Raw genomic sequence first — 17,566 nt, forward strand, 5'->3', positions numbered from 1 at the left:
ACTAAAATATCTTAACATCCCAATGTAAATCTTGCTTGTATTGCTGCTCAAAGGAATTGAGAATAAAATAAAAAAGACTAATTCAAGCAATTGATTTCACTGCAGCAGCCTTGAAACCATGAAGGTATTCTTCTAAATACGCACCTTAGCCTGCGTGACGCCGTGCTTTACTCCCAGATTTATGTGTGTTGGTAACTGTCAACTAAGTGTTCTGCAGCTTTGTGTTGGATGATGTGAGGGACGCTGGCAAACAAAACAGAAATGTTGCTTCTTAGGGAAAATCTCACTTCCAGGCTGCATTATGTGATAAAGTTATTTGCTGTTCAGAAAAGCTTTGAGTAGATTTACACCAACCAGGCTTCTCTAGAGTGGACGTACACGTCGGCTTGAGTGAGAACTCTGAGTTCTTTCCTTTAAATTTCAATCTAATTTATTTTAATTTCTAACCATTGACAAACCCCCAAAAGCATGAACCTTTAGTGGCCTCATGGTGAAAGGACTTCCAGATCCCAGCAGCCTCTCTGCCCACTGGAAGCAGGGCCACTCCCGCAGCTCAGATGAACCCGGGCCAACGCCGGTCTCATGCCAACCCTCGTGACTCAGACTCATATGAGGCCACGCCGTGCGATCACAAGGAAGAGAATCGATGGACGGACAGTCGGGACAGTTGAGCCAAACGAGCCGCTGAGTCTTAGACTCCACATGTCATCAGATTTTGGGGGTAAAGAGGCCGGACGAAGTCAGATTCCAAGCTGGACGCGTCGGGAACACGCATCCCAGATCCCGGACCCGGGCATGCGGCGGTAGGAGCGGCCGGCCGCCATGTTTTGCACGACGAAGGTGAGATCTCGCCGGCTCCTCTGCGCTTTGGGGTTGTGATGTTAGGTCAGTGCAGGTATGCAGAAGGTGCAGTGATCCTCTCGGTTTGCTGCAAACACCAACGCACGTCTGTCAGCCTCCTCGCGTCACGTTTAACCCTTCAGGTGTGTCAAACAAACACAGAGCAGCAGCAGCAGCCGTGATCAGCTACTGACGAATCCTCTCATGGGCATTTCCTCCATCCCAGCCCACAACACCTACTCACTCTCTGCCTCTCTACCCCTACACGTGTTTCCCTGCTGCAGCTCCATCCCTGAGATGGCTCACTGGTCTTTATTTCCTTAAGGGGGGGTGCATGGTGATCTGAGCGATGGGGGCGCTTTGCCCTCACAACCTGCAACCCTTAAACTTATGTGACAGCAGCTTAACCGGAGGCTAGACTTCGTCACATTGCCTCTGCAGCCCTCCTCCTCCTCCTCCTCCTCCTCCTCCTCCTCTTCATCCCTCTCCCCCTCCCCACAACACGACTCCTCTCCACTCGCTCTGCAGCTTGTGAGACTGGAAGGCAGCCTCGGTGTGTGTGTGTGTGTGTGTGTGGAGGGTAAGAGCGGAGCGAGGCTTCCCCAGAACAGAGACGCAGCAGGACAGGAGGAGGTGAACGGGACGAAGATGGAGGCCAGCTTTGACGCTGAGGAGAGTTTTGACGATCCCTCTTGTCTCGCCCCGCAGCCCCCCGGCTCCGTGTCGCCGGCCAAGAGGCAGATCAATGAGGTCAAGGAAACCAGGACCACTGTGAGTATTCTGCATCACTATCCCTCCTCTGAATTCATCCTGATATCTATTTGCTTTTTTTTAAAGTTATTTTTCTTCTAATCTGTTGACGTTTCACCTGAAGTCATGATGGGTCTGTAACGGGTCGAGTAGAGACGGGGGTTCCCCGTCATTTATGTTGCGTTTGATTGATTTACAGGTAGCCAAAAGTGAATCTATACCTTCAAGGATGTTTTTCAGTGGACAGAGAAATAAAAGAAACAGGGAGCTGCTGTAGAACCTTGTGGTATTTTTAGATCTCTGAGCGTTTCTCTCATCTGTATGGTGTTCCCGTCTGTTTTCCCCCTTAAAGCGCTTCAGATGTAATCAGAGCGCGTCGAGCCGGAACCCTTAGGTCCCCAGAACCAATCCCACTGTCCCCGTGCAAAGGAGCGAAGAACGGGTTCTTGATCTCTCTGAGGTGTTCTGTCGCCTTGCTTCAAGATGCTCAGACAGAACCGTTGGGGGGGTTGGGGGGGGTGGGGGGGGGGGGTTGTATAATGTCTCCGGGCGGGTCGAGGGAAGCAGACAGAGGCGTGGGGTTGTGTGTTACGCTTGGTCCACCGGAGCCATCGGCGTGGACGGACGCTGCGAACAGATAAATCCACCAGACCTGCGAGGGATGCAGCAAGTCCAGTTTCCATGGCGACGACAGCAAAGGCACCGATTGGTGTGGAAACGAAAAACAACCACAGGAAGAGAGGAGAGAGACGTTCAGATGTTTGTTGATGCCACAAGGTTTGGGCAGAAATAAAACAGAAGGAGAGATCTTCTCGCTCAGTGAACGGGACGAGTCTGATCCTGCAGCCTGGTGATAAAATAAATAAAATTTAAAAAATAAAATAAAACAGGTGCTAAGAGGTCAGTCTGTGACAGCCTCTCCCTCCCAGAGGTTTCCTTTGTTCACCGCGGTGTAACTCAGGTTACGCAACCCCAGCCTCAGTAGTCATGGAGACGCACGCATCCCGGCGGATGGCGGACGGACCCGCGCAGGATTCCTCTCACTTCTGAGGGAAGCAGCTGCTCTGCAACCTTGTTTTCACCTTCAGAGTGTTCATGTGCAACCGATCCGGCTGCTGCTGCTTTTCCAGTCCAACGCTCGCTGGCGTTGGGCTCAACTTGTTGCTGGGCATCGTTACGCCCCCCCGTCTGTGGGGGGGAAGGTTGGGTTTTAAAGCCCCGTTTCTGTCGGCAGTCAGGGATAGTTTTCTCTAATGTGGGACATGATGTGGATGTGAGGCCCAGAAATACACAAAAAAACCCTGAGACCAGAGCGATATTATGATAATTGTGCCTGTTCTGTCCTCTATTTCTTAACAAAGCGACTCAAAGCAGCTCATCTTTCTTCTACTGCATGCAAATTCTACTAAGGGGAAATCTGATAAAATATAAAATTTGGTGTTTTCATTGAATAAAAGACAAACGGGGAGAGGTAACAACAAAAAAAGAAGATTTAATTTAGTTGGGCTACATTTCTACCATTTTTGTGTTGTTTGACTACAGCTTAGCAGAATTAATCCTGTAACAAAACACATTTTGTGCCTTATGTGTTTTTTTTCTGTATAATTTTAACCACTTGTTGCCAAATCTGTTGTTAAATCGTACGTAAAGTTTTTAAGGATTGATAAAATGAGATGACTGAACTTTTGAAGATACATTTTTATGAAGCTTTATGGGATATTTTCTCAAATAGACGCTAACTCAGAGCGCGTTTTAAAGCACTGAATCTGTGGGCAGTTAGGGAGAGTTTGCGGACGGGGAGTTAAAATCTGTATTTGGTTTAAAAATGAAGCAGCAAACGTCAAAAGACCCTACTGCTTAGTTTCTTCCCTCCGTTAAACAGCATCTTGTTCACTAAAGACACCCAAAGATGTATAAAACCTCCTATTTGACTACATTTAGTGAATTGGGAACAATCCCAAGTTAATAAATCATTTTCTTTTAAATCATCCATTCTTGGCACCTCTGCTGTCAATAATTTGGACAATCCTGTTTTACCAACAGGGCAACATTCAGTCTTCTATAAAATTATCAGAGGAGCAGCGTTACTTCAATAGATTTTTACCATTAGAAGTAAAGAAGGACAAATCAACCAAATAAGAGTAAAAACGCATTTGGTGAAAAAGCTGCTTAAAGCAGCAGTAGGTAACTTTTGTATGAATGTAGTTTTTTTTTAATATATATATTTATTAAAACTGTCACTATGTTCTCAAAAAACTCCCTAATGCACCTTTAACTGAGTAACATCTGATTTGTAAAAAGAAAATGAATCAGACTGACAGAAATATAACTTTACATGCAAATTCTAGTATCTCAAAAACTAAAATAACGTAAAAATAAATAGTAGCAATGACAAAATGAATTCAGACAAAAATAAATTCACATTTCCAAATTTCTTTTTACCACACGAAGCTTCTTAAACCAATACTGAAACCTAAATGTTATGCTTATGTGTTATAACAATGAGAAATACCACTACTGAAAATACTTTGTTGTATGTTTATTAAGCTCCAAATTACACAGCAGGTTCACCAAATAAAGAAATAACAACAAAACAAAGAACCTTGTGCACAAACAATTAGTGTCACATTAACACGAAGGCGCATTTGTCTCTTTTTAGAAATGTAACTAAAGTTTAGTAGAGTAACCAGGAATCCTCCAGTGCAGTTACTGCATTACAATATTACTCAGGTTAAAGTAAACATGTGGTGCAGTAAATGTAGAAGTTGCTCAGGTAAAAGTAAACATGTTGTTCCTAAAATCTTACAGGATTAAATCATTCAGAGCGAGGGATCTTAGCACGATCTCACCGTCTGAGGACAGAAGATGAAACATTTCCTGTTCAGTCATCAAGTTCTCCACATCTCTATTCAAGATGTCCTGATATTTGTAGTTATGAGAAGAAACACACCCACAGCCTCCAAGATCACAGCTGTTACAGCTGATCTGGACACACACTGTTCCTGTATTACAGAGCTGAGCGATGGCTCCAGGTTTTCCATTCTGTTCCTCAGTTTACAAAGCATCACCTCTGGAGGCCCCAGAACAGAGACAAAGGTATTCCTGCCCAACAAGGGCTGCACGATACAGAAAATCATATCCATAAAATAGAAATCAAATTAATCTATTTTTAAATTAAGAAAACTGAATTCAGACGCAACCCTTTATTCAACCAAACATATTGTAAGTCTTAAAAATATATAGCATTTCTTCTTGGAACTTGGTTGGGGGATGTAAACCCATATGCTAGACTAGACTAGACTAAAAGGAGGCAAAACTGTTCTTCTATTCAACTTTTTATTGAACCACACGTCTATTGATCGACACAAATCGTTATTGAATTATTGTCCAGCTCTAGAAGAAACTGTGGAATTTAGGGAAGATATGCGCTATCCTGAATCTGCTTAAACACCTTGGGTGTCTGTGGTAAAAAGCTAAGTTTTAGTCTCATCTGGTACAGGAGTTAAGGGGTAAAGTCCCAGCAGCGGTTGGTAAACTCCACACATTTAGGTTGGGTGTGGGTAGAAATCTTTGCTGCCACCGTGACTTAATGACCATAATAAAACAAAATCTTTACCTCCCTTAAGTGCAGCTGAAATTATGGCGTTTGGGGAACGAAAACGTGTCTCATCAGAGTCTCAACAGTGGCTTTTCAGTCCCGTTCATAACAAACTGCAATCCACTCTGCATTCAGACACCGTTCTGTCAGAACCCTCAGCTTCCTCAGCTTATTTCAGATACAGTACCTCGTCTGTGGGAGTGGAGCAGCGAGCATATGCTACCTGTTTTTTGGACTAGTTGTGACAGATACGGACCTCTGACCATCCAGCCAACACTAGAACTGTGTGCGGCCCATTTTCCCTGCCTGTGGTGCAGTTTGAGGACACAATGTTCACCTGCTGCCTGAGATGTGCCAACCACTAGCAGGCGTCATGAGGAAGAGATGATTAGTGTTGCCTGTCAGTGGTCATAATGTTCTGCCTGATTGCTGCAGGTTAGAAAGTCGTTAGGTCTCTTCAGTGGTCATAATGTTCTGCCTGGTTGCTGCAGGTTAGAAAGCTCTCTGCTGGTTCATAAAAATGTCTGAAATGAGAGGAACAGCATGAAAGTGTTTCAGAGCCTGCACTGAAACCAGAAACCTGTCTGCCTCTACTGACGCTGTTTTGCTACTGGAAGGTAAATTTGTGGAGGAAGGCAAAGGAGGGGGGGGGATGTTTTACCACAAAAGTAATTTGTCGCTTAGCAACAGTAGTAGAGTATCCTGCGCCCTCATCTGCTGAAATTGCCTGCTCAGAAATGGCTATTTGATTGGCTGCAAAGGCATCTTTTTTTTTTTTTTTTTTTTTTTTTTTACATTTCTCATGGGCCATTTCCTTCACAATTTTGTCATGATTCGCCCCCCCCCCCTTCCACTCTATTCAGCAAATAAAAAGCTCACAAATAAATGAATCAGAAGTAAAATATGTAACGGCGTTAGCAGCGTTCTCTCTCACCTGAGGCGCGATGCGAAGACAAAATGTCCCAATCCTCCAAACAAATCAGCTGCTCAAACCTGAAATAAAAAAAATAAATAAAAAAAACACTGCAAGATTCAGGGTTTGTGGACTTTAACCGTCCGCAAGAACGGCCTGGGAGAGGTAGATCTATTACACGCTGGGTCACAAAGGTAATCTGTATTAATATTTAATTCCCAGCCCCTGGAGGACCTCGCTAAGCGGCCATAAAGGAGTAAGTTAGCCAGACAGGCTGCCTGTAGATGAATGGTCTCATTCTGAGCGGGACGTGAGCGCTGGAAAACAATGCTGCTGATGGATGTGGAGCCAGCGTAATAGAAAATCTGCTGCCCATGACGAGCTGTGATCTCTGAGGCAGAAAATTAACAAGGCGGCTGGTGGGGACGCAGGCTAAATCACAGCGCGGCTCCTTTAGCTTGCTGCTGTGCATGTGTTTATGCTCAGAACCGTTCGTTTACGGTCTTAGTGTCGCCTCTGCATATCCAAACTTACATAACAGACAGAAAATCTCCTCCTGTCTCTTTATGAAGGCTGCTGCTGTTTGAAAAGCTGGAGGTACATTTATTTTTTGCAGAGATCAAAATGTAAGCTCCTGATAACCAGCTGCTGGAAACCCAAATAAAACTCAGTGTTTTTTATTATGTACCTTATTCCAATGAAAAAAGATTCAAAGAACATCCTTTATTGCTTACACAAAGCTTGTGAAAGAACTAATTAGCTCATATCCCATAAAGCAAAATGTTCGGCACAATGCGACATTAAAGGCTCCTTCATTATATGATGAACAGAGAAGATGTTATTAACAAAGGATTATCAGCTGAGGCTGCTGGTTTTCAGCAACAACAACAGAAGCAAACAAAGCAGGGTGGATCGCTAATGGCAGTTTTACCAACGTTTTGGTGGTTAAGACAGAAAATGGCGGTAAACTGAACAGCAGTTGTTGCAACTCAGCAACAATTAAGTCATCATGTTGTTGAAACTGCTCATAAATGCCTGAGGGTCTTAAACTAAGCTGTGCGTCCAGATCAGCACATTTAAATAATGTTAAATGGTCAAAGTTTGCAGAGGAGACAAATAATCTTGTTTATTTGCTCAATTCAAGGAGAAATACACTCATGTTTACACTTTTGCAGTGTGGAAACATTGGAAAAATGCAACATGGCCAATCAGACAGAATTAGTCATCAGCACTGTTTTTGACAAATGTTGAGGTAATACATTTAGAAAAATATGTTGAGCTGCACCTTCCTAAAGGAAATACAAACATTCTCTGACACAATAAAGGTCTATTTTACTAGAAGGAGCTTAAGTTAATGGAGCTTATTATTATGAATATACATTAACAGCACCGTCAACTCACGTAGAGAGAGGACGATCCGACCCCGTCAAACTTCCAGCCGTAGATCATAACTCGCTGTTTCTGCCTTCATCCACATCAGAATTTTATCAGCATATCGTTTAACAGATTTCAGAATGTTAGGATACGTCAGGCGATTAATGGCCGACATATTACCAGACAAGGTTACCCCCCCCCCCCCAAAACTTCAAGTTTTTGGGTTTCTTTTGTGTCTGTCTTCATCCTTTCACTGTTGTTTGTGTTCTCTAAGGTGTTGCTGTGTTGGTTTATGCCTTTAGCTTTAGTTAATTAGTTATTTATTGTATTGTGTTTCCTCTGCATTCTGGATTATTCTCTGTTAGATTCCCTTCTTGTTTTGATGTTCTTTGTGTCTCTGTTTGGTCCCTTTAATGTTAATTAGTCTTTGTTTCTCAGTCTCCCTGCACACCTTCTACTCCAGCTGATTCGTATCATCTCCTGATTGGCTCACCTGCATTTTGCCATTCTCCACTCGCCCCTCAGTATATAAATGTGCTGGTTCCTCATGCTCGCCTTCCCGTTACTCTTCCCGTGTTCTGCTACGTTCTCAGTCTTCTGTTCCTTGGGCCTCTGTAACCTTCTCTGTCCTTGTTTATTAAATCATCATTAAGCTCCTCCCTCCCACACTCCTGTCTGCCATTTGGTCTTTCACCTAATCCAATAGCCATTGCAGATCATCAAATCTGGGGATTTATAAAAACAAATCACATAGTTTACCTGATAAACAAAATGTTGTTGTGTGGGTTTGGTTTACTGGTCTAAAGGGTTTCTTTCTGCCTTGATAGATGCTTTCCTCTCACACCTGATGCCTGCTGTTCTGTATTTCTCTCACGCAAACGTGGCAGAAATACAACTTTTTTGCAGATGTGTGACTCATTTTTAAGTTTTTAGTGACAATGAAAATGTTTATATGTTCCTAAACAAGACTCATGGTACTTCCAGATGTGGTCCTAAATGGATTTACCCCCCGATGTTTTTCTGACCTACCTCAGTCTCATTGGCCATGTTGCATTTTTCCAACATTTCCATTGGCAGATAATATGCATTATGGAAGTTTGACAAACTCATAATTCTGCCCAGAAGCTGGCAGAAAGTGAACAGGTAGACACAGTTGAAGGAGCTTTTCACTTTGAATTGTCTTGTTACTGAGAAGTGTTATATAAGCAAACTTGCCTTTTTATAGTTTTGTTAACTCCAGAATTTATGCTACACATATTGACATCATGTTTACTGATGTAAACGTAACTTTTATTCATTAATAAAACTTTTGAAATGACCCCCCCCCCCCCTGTTTTTTTGCAAATCGCACACTGTATAAAATTAACCAAACAATTAATAAAAAAGGCAAATATTACCGACATTCCAATATGGTGGTGGTAGTATGGTGGTTTGGGGCTGCCTTGCTGCCTCTGGATCAGGCCAACTTGTTGTAGTCATAGAACCATAAATTGGTTTATGCAGCAGAACAATGCACACCTAACCAAAACCCACCAGAATGTCCAATTCTGAATCGCTGATAGAAAACATGTTTCGGAGTGATGTAGATAAAGTCTGGACTTAAATCTGATTTCAGTACTGTGACATGACCTCAAACAGGGCCTTTTTAGGTAAAACTCTTCGAATCACACTTTGCATTTTAGTTTTCAATTAAAAAATGCATGCTGGGTGTTTAGAGAAAAGGGTTGTAAATGCCACTGCAATGATTAATAAACATTTAGCTCAGGTGTCAAACTCAAGGCCAGCGGGCTGAATCCGCCCCGTCAAGGCAGTTTATTCGGCCCTTAAGAGCCAAAAAAAGGCGTATTGTGTCATAAAGTACAGGCATATATCCTTTTAAAGTGTATAAAGTAGTTAAAACTGTGCCTGCTGTGGCGAATGTTGATTTATTTTTAACTGTGTAAAAAGCGATGCAGAATGATGAGTTTAAAGTGTAACTCACCCCAATATCAGCTTTTTTTTGCAGATAAACTATAAATTGGGCCTAAGAGTGCTACTTTTATGTTACTGTAAAATGTTTTATATATCTATGTGAACTGGAATGAAATTCTGAAATCAAAAGTATCATCTATACAGGTGCAACCGGCTCTTTTAATGACTTCATGACACCAAAGTGGCCAGTCGGTCGAGGCAGATGACCGTTCATACTGAGCCCGGTTCTGCCGGAGGTTTTCCTTCCCGTTAATGGGGAGTTTTTCTTCCCACTGTTGCTTCATGCTTGCTCAGTATGAGGGATTGCTGTAAAGCCATGGACAATGCAGACGACTGTCCACTGTGGCCCTACGCTTCTCCAGGAGTGAATGCTGCTTGTCTGGACTTTGATGCAATCAACTGGTTTCCTTATATAGGACATTTTTGACCAATCTGTATAATCTGACCCAATCTGTATAATATGATTGAACTTGATTTTGTAAAGTGCCTTGAGATGACATGTTTCATGATTTGGTGCTATATAAATAAAATTAAATTGAATTGAAATATAGAAATGAGTTGACACCCCTGTTTTAGCTGAAACACCCGGAACCAAAAAGATAAGTTCCTCACATAGTTGGGTGGATCTCTGCAGAGCTGAGAGGACGTCTAGATTAGACACACTGAAAGCAAAAATCTTTCTGCTCCTTTTAAATGAGCTTTCCTTCCTGTTTGATGCTCTCAGTGTGAATATTTTTTGTTTCTTTTGAAAGGCGCTTCAAGTTAAACCAGCTTTCCACGCGTCGGCTTTCCAGTACCCCCCTCCCCACCAGCGTCTCCGTAAACATTTGACTACACGACGCGCTGTTGTTTAAAAGGCTTGAAAAAGTCCCGGTTGTGTTTCTGTCTACAAAACGAGAAGAAGAAGAAGATGAAAGCAGCTCGGCTGAGTCAGACGTTTGTCGCCAGGCACCGTGACAGCAGCGCAGCGCCGAGCGCAGGCTGGGTAAACACCGTGAATCAGGGCCTTCCTGCGTGTTTGTGGGAGAAGCGTCCCGTCTGCGCGCCCGTGCGGTCCAAGGCCCAGGCTGACACGGCACACACGCCAGGAGGAGGGGGGGGGAATAGGGGGGGCTCGCAGATGGCCGGCATTACATAATTGCAGCCGCGGGGGTAATTGAAGACGCTGCAGAGCAGAGGAGGCTGGATCCAGGCAGAGAGTGTTTATCTGCAGAAACAGAGGTGGAAGCGTTTAATAGAGAGTGGCAACCCTTCCTCTGAAGCCCCTCTGAAGCCCCTCAGGTTGCTGCAGCCATGCACTCACGTCTGACCTTTTTGGGCTCATCTGCATGGTCCTGATGAAGCTCAGTGCTCTGACCTCATTTCAGCTTTTCACTGATTCTCCCCCTGCATTAATTCCCATTGAAGTGTCTCTCCTCAGCAGTGTGTGAAATACCTGTCAATATTTGGGGGGGTCCCTATCTACCGATTGTTGCGCAATACCAATGTAAATTTTCTCAATATGCAGTAGGCCTATAACATTACAATGTCAAAGTCAAAGTTAGCTTTAATGTCAATTCTTCACATTCACTAGACATACAAGGACTCGAGAGGACGTTCCTCATTCACCAACAGTGAAACAGATAAAGTGCACAGGCACAACAGATAAGATCAGTTCCTAATACTAAAATTTAAACATTTTTAGTATTAATCCCCCTGGGATCATTAAAGTATGTCTGATTCTGATTCTGATATTTGTGAATAAATGTTTTGAATTTTAAATACTGGACATGTTGAGCTTAAAACATTTTTAGTGACCATTAGTGACAAAAAAATATTTCATTTTTAATTTTTTGACACAATTTAAGACCCCCTTTTAACTTTGCTTTTGAGGCTTTCAGGGGGTCTCATGGGTTATTCGGGGGGGGTCGAGCCCCCCCGGACCCCCCCATATTTCGCACTCTGCTCCTCAGCCTTCATCTGTTGTCCTTTTGGTTGCAGATAAACTGCGTGACGTTCCCGCTGCCCGGAGAAGGTCCGGAGCAGCAGCTCCTCAAGCCCGACGAATGGAGCTACTGCGATTATTTCTGGGTGAGTTTTCTGGAGCGCATGCAGGGATGACAGCTCTGCGGATGTAACGAGGGCTCTCCCAATATAGAATCCTGGAAATAAGTCAGCTGAAAACTTTCTGAGCTGCGGCAGCTGTTTCTGTCCGTTTCCGCCTCATTTAGGATTTCTCCAATTAACTTTTATCTGTGTGACCTCCTGTGTAAACATCACAGGAGCGGAGCTAATGACCTGAGGAAGACCGAGCACCTCCAGCGGTAAAGCTGCAGGGGAATAATGTTTAATTTACAGGAGATTGAAACATATTCCACGTAATTGGAGCAGAGCGCAGATCTGAGGAGGGAAAATCTGTTAAAGTTGATGTCACACATGATGTGGATGTGGTCTCTGCTGGAACAGCTTGTTCTTTACCCACAGATGCTGCAGCTTCCATTGGGATTACATTCAATTAATAACTAGATTAGTGATTATCACATCTTCATTTAAGGACTAAGCAGCATCCTGCAGCTGTGATTTTCTAATTTACAGCAGGACCCGGGTCAGTAAGCTACAGACTGATTATCCTGTGCATAATAACAAGTTTATACATATCTACTATACTTAGATACGGATGCTATCAATATCAGCATCAAATCGCATTCAAAAGCCAGAAAGTGTAACTATGGTTTATTCTGAGGGTAAAATAATAATGCATTAGCTTAATGCTGATCATTCTACAAATTCAGAAGGGGGAAGTAATTATTTAGCCACTGCTAATTTTCATGAAGATAAGAAACACATATGAAGAGATCGCCACAAATCCAAAGACCAGTAAAAATAAATATTTTATCTACCCTGTAGAATCCATTTTAGTCCTTTGTCAAATATGGAAATGCATTTTTTTCACTGTTGATATTTCTGAAATAGATGTAATGTTAAATGGACTGAACTTGTATAGAGCTTCACGAGTCATACCGACCTTCACACTAGAGCCACATTCACCCAATCGCACTCATTCATACACCGACACTCAGATCATTAGGCAATTTGGGATTAAGTGCCTTGCCCAGGGGCACATCGACATGTGACCGCTGGGAAGCCGGAATCAAACCCATAGTCTTCCAATTGCAAGACAAGTACTCAACCCATTGAGCAACAGTCGTAGTTATATCCTAAATAATAAAAATCAGAAAAATAAAACCAGCTAAAAAAGAGGATTCCATCCATCTTCTCAGTCTGGGTCTCAGGGAGGATTTTTAGTACAATTCACCTAAAAATACCAAATATTTTAAGGAGGAAATGTAAAAAGTAAAAAAAAGCCCAAATTATTTGGTTGCATGAGCGAGCACATCTGTAAAAAAAAACTTCTTTAGTTTCATGTTTATTTTTATCCATTTCCAACATTTAGTCTTCTTGGGTAACTGCCTGTTATTAACTATGGTGAAGCTGAAATAAAGTTTAGTTTTACTAAGAGCATTTTGGTGACAGTCATCATTAATTGGTGGAAATATGGGACAAGAGGAAAAAAAAGCACAATTCTCCAAACCAGGGAGGAAGAAACCGTCCAGGGAGGATAACAAGAAAGCAACAATGCCAATTAAGCAGCAGAAATGTCCAAACAATCCAAAAAGTGTTCTATACATGACAACAGTTTCCTTTATTTTTTACAATTTTTGGACTAAATGTTAGTTCTGAAGGTATAAACCGTTTCTTCCAGGCCTTCTATAGCTTGTGGGACAATGTGTTTACAGCAGGAAATGTACATTTTCCATTGGCCTAGTCAAAGTTTGGAGCTAAATCTGATTAAATATCCGCAGGGTTTCCTGAAGAGGGCTGTGGACGAGTCAAAATGTGGACTCCTACCTAAGAACACCGAATTTAAGGTCGTACAGACAGGAGCATCCAGGATATTCCACCTTTTCATATTTCCCCTCATTAGTTATTTTGTCTTCTTAATAAAACATTACTAGATTAACATCAAATCAAAGGTTGAAATAGTTTAAAAAATGTTTTTTCATGGTTTAATTTTTCAATCATAAATATAAGGTATTTAAGAGAGGTGTGTGAACATGGTAGGACAAATAAGATATCCTAAAAGCAATCTTAGCCCGTTGTTTTATAGTAAATAACTCTAGAAACAAGATATGTGTAGGATTTAAGGATGATTATAAAATTACATTTCAGGGTTTTTGTTTTGGATTCTGTTGTGAGCAGAAAGGTCGTTTTATAGCTTTTAAGATGCTTGGTACCAGAGACTGAGGTCCTCATGTGGCCAGCTGAAGAGATGCTCAATAAAACAGCCAATAATCCAACATTTCTGGATTCATTTCCCACACATCAGATAATCCATAACACCAATCACTGCAGCACTACTTGAAAAACTCAGTTTAAAACCACCTCAGGATGAAAAAAAACACAAAAACAATGTCAATTTGCTGCAAATTCAAACCCAAAAGGCTTTTCTCTTATCCAGAAAAAACAAAAACTAAATCAAGTTTAATCCTAGAAATCAAATTTAACAACCATCAACACCTTTTTGTTGATGTTTTAAAAGAAAGTCTTTGTTGCTGAATTTGCTGCATAATGCAGATTAAAGTGCTAATATTGGATTATGTCCAGTGAGAACAGGGAAATGTGCATTTGCTTCATGCAAACGTAATTATAATCTGATTTCATTGTCTCCCAAGCGGTTTCTTTCATTTTCTAACCTCTGATACTTTCACTCTGAATCTGGTTAGTATTAAAATCCGTTGCAGGTGCTGTTTTTGATTAAAACTTGACGTTTCCTCATGCGGAGCTGCATCTTGATGGCCTTCTGCCTGTCGGGTGACCTGCTGCTTGAAGCTGCTGTGCAACAACTATCTGACGTGTCCGTCCCACGCTCGCTGTCACCAAGAGCAGCGCAAACACGCCACACATGATACAAACAAGTTTGACATTCATGCTCTGAAAGAAAAAAATGCACGTCCGCCCAGCAGTGAGTGACGCGTGAACGCCGACGCGTGGCCTCCTCGACAGGATGAATCATGCATTCACCTCGTTTCTGACTCTGAACCTGCTGAAGCCCCGTCTGACTGGGCCATGCACACGCACCGCTGCGAGGTGTTGCTCCGTACGCAAACCAAATGTGCTCCTCTTCCACAGGCCGACAAGAAGGACCCCCAGGGGACCACCCACGTGACGGGCTTCGAGGTCCTCCTGCAGAAGCAGCTGAAGGGGAAGCAGCTGCAGAAGGAGATGGCTGAGTTTATCCACGAGAGGTAACAGCTTTAAAGACTCAAAAGGAGTTAGTTGGCGGCTGATTAAATTCATTAAGTGACTGGTGTCAGGCAGAGAGCTGCTCCCGAGGAAGAAATATTCCCACAACAGGAGAGAGAATGTTTCCACAGGGAAGGAAGATGCTTTTCTAAATACAAAGTTAGCTACAAACCTTTTCTCAGCACATTCATACCCCAAAAAATTTAACATTTTCTCACGTTGCAGCCCGTGAGTCTGATGTATTTTTATTTTTATGTAATAAAGCAACTAAAACTACTGCATAAATGGGAATTAGAGGTAAAGAATCCATGAAATTCTACATTTTGTACAAATCTGAATCTGAAAAGAGAGTATGCATTAGGATTCAACTTCTCAAGTAAACAATTTGAAGACACATCTTTCCTATCACTGATTTTTGTGGCGCTTCTTTACCAGCTTTGCACATCCAGAGACGGAAAGTTCCCATTCAGACTGGAAGGAGAGCCTCTGTGGACATTCATTTCTAAGTCTTGCCATCGGATCTTTGGCTAGGCCATTCTAAAAGATGAATATGCTGTGATCCAAACCAATCGTATCTCTGGCTGCTGGAAGGTGATCCTCAGCCCCAGTCTCGAGTCGTTTGCAGACTCCAGCAGGTTTTCTATCAGGTCTGTCCAGTGTACAGCTCCATCCATCTTCCCATCAGCTCTGGAGAAGCTGGGAAGCATCCCCACATCATGATGAAATGCAACCACCGCCTTGATTTGCTTTACAGATGTTTAGCTGTTGTATTTTCTGCCACACATAAGGTTATGTGTGCGGGTTAAAAGCCAAAGACGTATGAACACTTTGGCCGAGCACCAGTGAGTCGGTGACATGTTTATGAAACAAGCGGATCAGAATCTTCTGCAGGAGTCTGCAGTCTTTACAGTTAGAGGAACCATTTCTACCGGACTTCATCTTTAAACTTTATCTGTAATAAACAGAGCTTTGTAGTTCGGTTTGATGCATTTGCATATTTGTGGGAATTTAATCTGGAAAGTAGCTCACTTAAAATAAAAAGACACATAGTTGTAGCTCAGTAGGAACTGAACAGAACATCACGGCTAGAAAAGATAAAAAAGGGAAAAAAAAGAAAAAAAAGGAAAAGAAGAAAAAAACGGAAAAAAAGAAGAAAAAAAGGGAAAAAAACATCACAGCTTGTAAAGAAAAAAAGGAAGAAAAAAAAAGAAAAGAAAGAAAAAAAGGGAAAAAAAACATCACGGCTAGTAAATGGGTTGTTTTATCAGGGTATTGCTGTTTCACTATTTTTTTTTTTGTTTATTTGCCTCGGCCCAGTTGCTGTAGCTCTCATCTTTAGTTGCCCTTCTTGCTAACTTCACGTCTCAACGCAGAGCTTCATGTTCCCATGTCAGCTCACCACTCACTTACTATAACTCCCTCAGTTAAAGGGCTTTTTAGGGTTTAATCCTCTCCTACCAACAGGATTCTACATAATTCATAAAAAAGAAAAGATTTAACAAGCAGTTAAGAAGAAACATATCAAAAACGTTCAGGCTTTGGGCTCAATGGTTCAATTTATTTAAAGACTATGAAGACCTGTCTGCTCATTTTTAGATTCCCCAACATAAAACAAGGATGAAGCTGTTTTCATCTTACAGCATGAGACAGAAATCCATCAGATGGGCTAGTATAAGCGAGTATCTGCACCTGCAGCTGTTATTAGCCGTATACTCTGCTGTGTGGGTGATCTGGGATCAGCATTTCCAGTGTTAAAACTTAATTTCTATTTTCCCTTCTCATCTGGACACTAAAGCAGAATTTTTCACCCTGCGGGGCTCGTCCAGAACGCTCGCGCCTCGCTTCTTGTGGCTGTCGTGTGCATTAATGTTTCTGCATCAGACATAAAGAGCCTCGCAGCAGCATTCAGACACGATGAACTTTGTCACAGTACAGCCATAAACTTTAATGTATTTACGTAATAGCTCGACACAAAGTGGAGGAAAATTGTGAAGTAAAGGGAAATTTATTAAAAATGTATATTTTTCCATAAATGCACCACTAAGATGCATTTGTTTTCTTGCCTAGCGGGTCTTGCTTTGTTGAAACTCTTCTTGCTGCAGATCCTTTGGTGTTTGTCTCCAGCAGCCTTGCACATCCAGACTCCGAATGTTTTACCCGTTATTCTTTGCAAAATTGTTCAAGCTCAGACTTTACTGAATACTGTGGACATCAGTTTTCAAACGTTGATTCTTAACAGGATTTGGGTCTGGACCTTAAACGAGTCCTTCTAACACATGAACATGCTTTAAACCATTTTAGTCCCCCCTGAGGAGAGCAGTTTCTTTTGCATGTTTGCTGTGTTCCCTACATGATTTGTGGCAAACAGGGCATGTGATGCTTTCATTCAGCAATGTTTTTCATCCTTCCACCTTTCCATAACCCACACCCACCTGAGCTGTTGATGTCTGCGTCTCCTCCAAAGATGCTTTGGGTTTCTTTACTGCCTCTGTGATTATTGTTGTTTAGTCTAAGGTGGGTGGCAATGTCTTGGTAGGCTTGCAAATGTGCCATATTCTTGAGTTCTGGAAGATTTTTCCGTTTTTGGGACAGTGGCGGTTGTAGACCAAATTTACGGGGGGGGCAAGGTGGGGCCAGTCTTTTTTCATAGGGGCACATGAAAGAATGAAATATTAAAACAGGGTAAAATGCAATGATTTAATAATATTAAGTGAGCCACTTGTGGTTCTGGGACTGCAGGTTCTGCTAGACCCCTGATCTAGCAGAAGAAAACTGTGATCACATCTCAATACGGCTGAAGCTAAACCTGAAACAGCTTAATTTTTAAATCCTTGCTA

At 42.2% G+C, this 17,566-nt stretch overlaps 1 protein-coding gene across 1 annotated transcript in view; it reads left to right on the plus strand.

Annotated features, from left to right (window-relative positions):
* The first annotated feature begins 1,045 nt into the window (after positions 1-1,045).
* gas7a (growth arrest-specific 7a) overlaps positions 1,046-17,566 on the plus strand; it is a 32,972-nt gene continuing 16,451 nt past the window's right edge. The window contains exons 1-3 of the mRNA XM_036148746.1: positions 1,046-1,611; positions 11,427-11,516; positions 14,616-14,731. Of these exons, the coding sequence (XP_036004639.1) occupies positions 1,489-1,611; positions 11,427-11,516; positions 14,616-14,731 (329 nt within the window). The 5' untranslated portion in view covers positions 1,046-1,488. The remainder of the gene's footprint in view (positions 1,612-11,426; positions 11,517-14,615; positions 14,732-17,566) is intronic.

This window comes from Fundulus heteroclitus, chromosome 16 (assembly GCF_011125445.2).
Source record: "Fundulus heteroclitus isolate FHET01 chromosome 16, MU-UCD_Fhet_4.1, whole genome shotgun sequence".
In the NCBI taxonomy this organism is placed as follows: Eukaryota; Metazoa; Chordata; class Actinopteri; order Cyprinodontiformes; family Fundulidae; genus Fundulus; species Fundulus heteroclitus.